This window comes from Zea mays, chromosome 9 (genome assembly GCF_902167145.1).
Source record: "Zea mays cultivar B73 chromosome 9, Zm-B73-REFERENCE-NAM-5.0, whole genome shotgun sequence".
Classification (NCBI taxonomy): Eukaryota; Viridiplantae; Streptophyta; class Magnoliopsida; order Poales; family Poaceae; genus Zea; species Zea mays.
The window spans coordinates 52,935,677-52,942,925 of NC_050104.1; the positions used below are offsets into that span (position 1 = coordinate 52,935,677).

Genomic DNA, 7,249 nt, shown 5'->3' on the forward strand with positions numbered 1-7,249 from the left:
GTCATTTGTTCATCTCACGTGATGGTTCTAACAATATGCACAAATCTAATACATCTCTTTCGTAGTTTCATAAACTACGAGATAGATATAGGTTTTATGAACAAATTTACTTTTATTTTGTCATATGAAGAAATGTTCAAAATATAAATTGTACATCATGATGAGTTATACAAATTTGTAGTTGAAAACTTTTTCATTTGAATTCATTTACTGCTTTAAAATGTGATTTTTAAATTGTCTTTGTCTAGAAAAAAACACTCGACAAAGAAGCTCTTTGTCGAGTGTTATATTTTTTGTCGAGTGTTTTTTAAACACTCGGCAAAGAGGTTCTTTGCTGAGTGTTTTCTTTTACCGAGGGATTTTTGCTTGACACTCGGCAAAAAGCCAAATTCCGGTAGTGCACCCTCCTCCTCTACCTCCCTCCCTCAGTTGGATCTAGCCTCGGGCTCCACCCACGAATCCAAACCCTAGCCCCACATGATCCCGAGGCGGTGAAGGAAGAGCAGAGGACTGGAGCGGGGATGGGGACCCGCCATCGTACGGGAAGACGGTTGCCTCAGGCAATCACGCACGAGGAGGATCGGTGTGCAGGCGTGTGAGGGAAAGGTGGGAGCGAGAGGACAAACAAGCCGGATAGATGGGCGGAGGGGATGATGCCCCGGTGGAGGTGTGTGCGGCGTGGAGGGAGGTGAGATGGTGTGGATAGGGCCGAGTGGAACGAAACAGGGTGGGCAGAACAAGGGAGGTATGCTACCCCTTAGTGCTTTAATAGAGTAGTATGTATAGATTTGAAGTGCAAAATACCTAATATGTGAGTTTTTGTTGAGAAATCTGATCCGTTGGTGGGATGTTGTGACATGTTTACTATTGTCTGAGTGAAAGTGTTAAGAGTTCCACATTGGGCTATGAAAGAGAGAGAGAGCTCTAGAAGAGGTGGCCTATCTTGTGGTATGGTGGGCTTTGAAGACGTGGACAGATTTTTTTTCTTATCTAGTTTGGACCCTATCAGGAGCAAGGTATCTTGCCCCAAGGAAATCAAAGGCCCATCCCCACTCCCCAGTTTTTTTCCCAACAAGCAGAGGGGTTTCAAGCTGCGTAGCCCAAATATACAATAATCTCGGGCCGGCGTACTCGCTGCGGCCGCACGTTTCTAATATAAACAACCGTACGCGTTTTGAATTCTGCTGTATGCGTGGGCTGCCTCCGGTACGGTCATGGAGCTCCGGCGGTTATTAGGCAGTCCACGGGTGGCTCGACGGGGCGCATCTCGTCGCCGTGCGCCTTCCAGCAAAAGGGGCCCTGGACGCGGTAGCCGCTGTCCTTGACGGGCTGGAGCTGGATGTCGGCCAGGTGGATCCCCGAGCAGGGCGCGGCGTCGCTGCACGCCAGGTACACCGGGCGCTGGGTGTACGTTCCGGCGACGCCCTGGTATGCCGCGCCCACCACGGCCACCGCCGACGTCTGGTTGGTGCAGGCCGTGTGGTCGCAGTAGTACTGGTCGATGACGATGGGCGTCTTCACCGCCGACACCCGCACGCCGGAGAAGCGCACGTTCTTCACCGACCCAGACCCGCCCTGTATGTACGTATGTATCTTTGATTGTGTTAGGCTCCGCTCCGGTTGGGCCTCCTCCGCAAGCTAGCTAGGGTGGCGTGGCGCATGCATGCCTTTGGCTTGGCTTACCTGCCAGGTCTTTATTCTGACGCCGGTCATCGTGTGGTTGAACGTGACGTCCTGTACGGTGACGTCGGAGACGGTGGCCGTGGCGCCGCCCTTGCCGAGCCCGCCGACGCTGATCCCGTGACCCGGCCCGCAGTACACATTGCGGATGGACACGTCGGAGCAGCCGGCCTGTATCGACACGCAGTCGTCACCTGCGAATCAATCGCAAGACCAGTTGGTTTCATTTGTGAATGGATTGGTTTTTCCACTGCTATCTATCTATCCCCTTATTAATTACCGCAGGCGATGGTGGTGTGGTGGATGGAGACGCCGACGGAGGAGGCGAGGTGGATGCCGTCGGTGTTGGGGCTGTCGCCGGGCGACGCGATGGTGACGCCGTGCACCTCCACCGCGCGGCAGGTGTCCAGAGTGAGGTGGAACTTTGGGCTGCTCCTGATGGTTATACCCGTCACGGTCACGTTGTCGCCCTGGTACACCCTCAACGCCTGAGGGTTTAGGGTTTTAAGATCGATATAATTAATGCTGCTCCAGAAAGAGAAATCAGATCATGTTTATTGTCGTGCTTAACTGTAGGTCGGTCGATTGTTCCCACACGATCAGGGTCCAGCTCCTGCATAAACCAACAACAATAAGCTGAAAATCCAGCAAATGTATAGTAATAACGACAAGAGGTTACCGTACCGTCGTCGTCTGGCCTTGGTCGACGAGAGGATTGCGGCTCCACCAGTGGCTTCCTTGCCCGTCGATGACGCCGCAGCCTTGGATGGTGAGGCCCCTGACGCTCTTGAACTCAAGCCACTGCGTCGCGTAGCCGGAGCGCCATGCCGTGGAGCCTGTGTTCGCCAGGATCGTGCCGTCTACCTTAAGGGAAAAAAAAATAAACATGTAGCAGAGTCGATAACCACGGCATGGCATGTGTGATTGCTTCATTTTTTTGCACTCCTAGTCATCCGGACGGGGACCCACCTGAAAGACGACGTTGGGCTCGCAAGAATCACCGCCGGTGAATGCGATGGGTCCGACTAGAAACACGTAGCTCGCTGGCACCAGAACCGTCGACGCCTCGGCTGCGCACGCCGCCGACCAGGCGTCGGCGAAGGCCTGCATTTTCGAAGGAAAAGGAGACACACGGCATATATGTTACATATATATATATATATATCATGCATACGAACTCGATCAAAATAATAATAACTTTCGATAGTCCACCACTACTAACGTATTATATCAGCACTCGCCTTGGTGTCGTCCGTGACGCCGTCCCCCACGGCACCGTAGTCCACCACGCTGAAGGTCGCTGACGGGGACGGCGGCGGCGTCATGACCGGAGCTGCCGGAGGATGGTGTGGGCCGTCCGGTGGCGTCGGTGGTGGACGCCGGTGGGTTTCACTTCTCGCGAGGCAACATTGCAAGGACGGGCCGCCGGAAGTGGTAACGGCGAGTAGAAGCAGGGCGCTGAGGAAGGTGGCGTTATTAGCTAAGCAGACGTTTTGGATGCTCTGCCCCATCATGGCGCTTTAGCTACCAAGTTTGCTAGGTTACACGTACTTTGCCGAACATGATTTTATAGCATTCTTTCAATAACGTTTTGCATAGAAACTTTCCAAGCATGTATGTCCGTGAACCCAATACTAGTTTGATGCTGTCACCAGAACCCTGCTGAGAGCTATATGTTTTCCATTCTGATGGAACAATCCTGCTGAAAGCTCGTGACCTTGCTGGATCACTCCACGAGTACGAAACAAGTGCGTGTGATCAATACCAATCAAGCATGACGCTACACAGAACGAACCCAAGCCTTTTTTTTTCTTCTTTCTTGCATAACCGGCTGGCGTTACGTGAGCGGTTTGGTAACCTATCATTCTCAAGCTTGACACACAGAAGGTGAATGGCAACGGTTAATTAAGAGGCTTAAAAAAAATTCTGAAAGAATTGAGCTGTATGTCCCAAAATCACGAGGCACATCTCTTTTCTAGCAAAGTCGAGCATATTGGATCTAGAAACCGTACCCTAGAAATGTACAATTACAAAAGATTATTTCCATCGACCTCTAATTTAAGCAAAACCTAGCTAATTTTCATCGGTTTTAGCTGATTTCTGTCACCTTCTGGCCGACGCGCGTTAAACTACGAAAGTTAATAACTTTTATCGGCTTGCGGGCAGAAATTAGCTAATTTCCATCGGTGGTTTGGTGGCTGATGAAAATTAATTCGTGGGCGGCAGTAACCGAAAGCTCTCTTGTAGGTTTTAGTGGTTTGGATGATAACTCAATTAAAGGACTAACAGGTGTGCAAAGTGTCGAACAGATGCTGAGTGCAAAGCTTGTAGAGTTCAACACAAGTATTCAAGTGTGATGGTCCAGAGGCTAAGTTGATTATGGCTGTGGACATCACAATTGAAGGAGAATATTGCTTAAGTGAGACTCGATATGCATATCTTGGAGACAACTAATCAAGTTAAGTATGGAGGCAAGAAGAGCTTCAGGGTGTGTTTGGTTTGACTTTTGGCTTTGGCTTTTGCCCCCCTAAAAGCCAAAAGCCAACCAAAGGGTTGGATCCATGAAGTAGCTTTTTCTAAAAGCCGACTTTCTTGTAGTGCAAATCTGAAAGCACCTCTGGACCTGCTTTTAGTGGCTTTTCGGATGGAACTATAAAAACATATATCGAAGAATTTTTAACGACTTTTAGTGGTTTCTACCAAATGGTTTTTAGCTTTTTAACAGCTTACAGCCTACAGCAGTTTTTTCCACAGCTCACAGCCACAGCAACTTTTTTTCACAGCCATAGCCCAACCAAACAGACCCTCAAGGTACCAAGTGCACGAGAGAAGGTCAAGTAGGCCTAGGAACCCAAAGCTAGAGATGAAGAAGAAGACTTACAAAGTCATGGTTGATCGAGTTGAGAAGAGCAATGGTGCATCGAGGATCACTACCTAAGGATGTGACTTATAATCAATGAGGTAACATCTATGGTTATGTGGTGTAAGTCATAAGACTCAAGATCAAGCTCAAAAAATGAACAGTGTCACTAGAAGGAGGATTAGTGTCAAAGCTAGAACATAGAAGCAACCCAAATGAGCTAAGTTTACTTTGACCTTTAGTTCAGGTTGTTACTTTGTTTGGACATGTTCTATGTGACCTTTGCAAGGTGTTGGGCCTCATAGATGGCAATCTAGATCAAGTCTTAGAGACTTGGAGTTTTGGATTCCAACATCAACCTCAAAAATGCCAAAAGGAGCAAAACAATGAAGAAGGTTAAGTATGCAGGTTTAAGTGTCCAAATATATTGCATACACCTTCACTATGCATATGGCACTTTGGTTTTGCTCTCTAGCCATGTTTATAGAGAAAGTGTCAATTCGAGCTCTGCTTGAAGAAAAACAGAAAAGCTAGAAAAAGATTGTGAAAGAGGTAACCTTTTGGGACTTAATTAATTGATTTATACTCTAAATGTGTTTTTCTAAGTCATAGGAAGGTCCTCCCAAAAGTTGAAGACAAAAGGAGAAGAAAAGGAGGAAAAATAGTTCAGTGTGTTGCTGTCTAGGCAATACCAGACGGTCCGGTGTCCCTCACCGGACAATCCGGTGATGTGTACGGCCGAAAGCCTCAGTCACGGGGTTTTCACTATAAATCATCGGACGGTCCAGGCTCAATCACCGGATAGTCTGGTGTTCTTTAGGCAACGACTAGTTCAGCCATGTCAGCAGGCGTCAACGGTCGAGTTGGGCACCGGAGAGTACGGTGCCGGCACTGGACATTCCAATACCTCCCAGAGAACGAAATGGAGTCAACCAAGTCCCCCTATCTGCGGGCGCCGGTGGTGCACCAGACAGTCCGGTGCTCCCGTAGCAGATGCAGATTTTCAACAGCTTCTAAATGGAAGGGGCAATGACTAGGGGCTCTTTTGAGGCTATAAAAGGGACCCCTAGGCGCCATTTTCAATACATAAGTGCAGCTAACAAGTGCATACATCATAGTGATCAATTCTATCTCTCCCTCTCTTGTGTATCTCTCTAGTTGGTGTATTGGCGTAGTTATAAACCAAAAGAGTAGAGGAGTGCTGCAAGTTAGAGTGAGCAAGATCTTGAGCAAGGGAGTACTATTACTCTACCAGAGTGCTATGAAAACTTGTAAACAACCGCGGCTCTACTGTAACCAACCTCGGCATAGTGGAAGCCTCGATCTGCCACCTGGTGACAGATCTGAGCAAACGGAGGAAGGGGTTGAAATAGACTCCAAGCCAAGGTTTGGTTAACTCCAACAAGGACTAGGAAAACATTTCAGGCTTGGCCAAACCACGGGATAAATCCCTCTGTCTGTGTGCTCTGCTCTATGTTGTGTTTTATCTATTTGTCTTGTTTACCTTTTTACATGCACTTCAATATTTATCTGTGGTATAAGATGTTTTTGAAGTGCTGGATATTTTGAGACATGACCTTCATTTCCGTTTTGACCTACTCGACGTGATATTCTTTCCGCTACGATCAGACTTCGAGTAGAGTAAGATTTTCAGTTTTAAGTCATTATTTTTTATTCTCCTATTCACCCCCTCTAAGTGACATCCAGATCCTATTCCCGGGTAAAGGGAACTTTCAGTAACTCTCATCGGCCTTGGCAAAGTTAGCATGAATTATCTAACTTTCCAAAGCCGTTAGAAGTTAACCGAACAAGATAACTTCCGTCAACCAGGTGTGTAGCCTACGGAAGTTACATCCACAAATAATATATTCACATCATACAAACATTCACAACACAAATACAGTCACAACACATAAGTACCCATAGGGCATAGATACATTCATTGCATATAAGTAGTTCAAATGTTCATTCCAAATATCCATTCACACATCTCAAAATTGTGCTATCAAATACACACATAAGTATTCATAGACATGTCAAATTAGTAGTCCTACATATTGTATAAAATCAAATGTTTATTAGCCACCACTCAGATGCTTGGAGTTTTGGTCACTACCTCTAGAAGGGTCAGCGAAGATTGACTTTATAAATGCAGTTTCAGCATTTCCTGATCCTAACTACATACACCAAAATATGTTATTATCAACAATTCGATATTTATGTGGAAAATTTGAGAACTTATGAATATAACAAGCACTAAACAAACATGCTCTTTAGGTGCTGGTATCTTTGCACGTACAGTATGACAATTTTAGACCCTTGTGCAATCTATCCCTGTGTGAAATATACAAATGAGATGAAATGAGCAAACTTAGTTTAAATTGGTCAAGTTTAGATGCAATATTGAGTAAGTTTTTTCCTACAATACATCAAGTAACAGAACAAATATCAAAACTTAATTATAATTAGCAAAATTTAAAAACAACGCTTTTATGTTTCATTAGTTATGTTAGCATTTATTGAGCAAGAGGCCAATTGAGCACTTACTTTGTGACCTACTCAACGTGATATTCTTTCCTCTACAATCACACTTCGAGTGGAGTAAGATTTTCAGTTTTAAGTCATTATTTTTTATTCTCCTATCCACCCCCTCTAAGTGACATCCAGATCCTGTTCCCGGTAAGGGAACTTTCAGTAACTCTCATCGGC

The 7,249-nt window shown here is 46.3% G+C and overlaps 1 protein-coding gene across 3 annotated transcripts; it reads right to left on the reverse strand.

Annotated features, from left to right (window-relative positions):
- Positions 1-1,092: 1,092 nt before the first annotated feature.
- LOC103638390 (polygalacturonase At1g48100) lies at positions 1,093-3,294 on the reverse strand. Of its 3 annotated transcripts, none has more exons than XM_020544075.3 (7): positions 2,922-3,294; positions 2,650-2,784; positions 2,365-2,544; positions 2,252-2,293; positions 1,961-2,150; positions 1,684-1,874; positions 1,093-1,593 (listed from the first exon to the last, which is right to left on the reverse strand). In XM_020544075.3, the coding sequence occupies exons 1-7, from the start codon at positions 3,192-3,194 to the stop codon at positions 1,213-1,215; spliced, it is 1,392 nt and encodes a 463-aa protein (XP_020399664.1). In that variant the 5' UTR covers positions 3,195-3,294; the 3' UTR covers positions 1,093-1,212. The 3 variants fall into 3 exon arrangements, with proteins under 3 accessions (XP_020399664.1, XP_020399663.1, XP_008659542.2); XM_020544074.2 differs by having other exon boundaries at positions 1,961-2,168; positions 2,922-3,292; XM_008661320.4 differs by having other exon boundaries at positions 1,093-1,575; positions 1,961-2,168; positions 2,922-3,290.
- Positions 3,295-7,249: the final 3,955 nt, after the last annotated feature.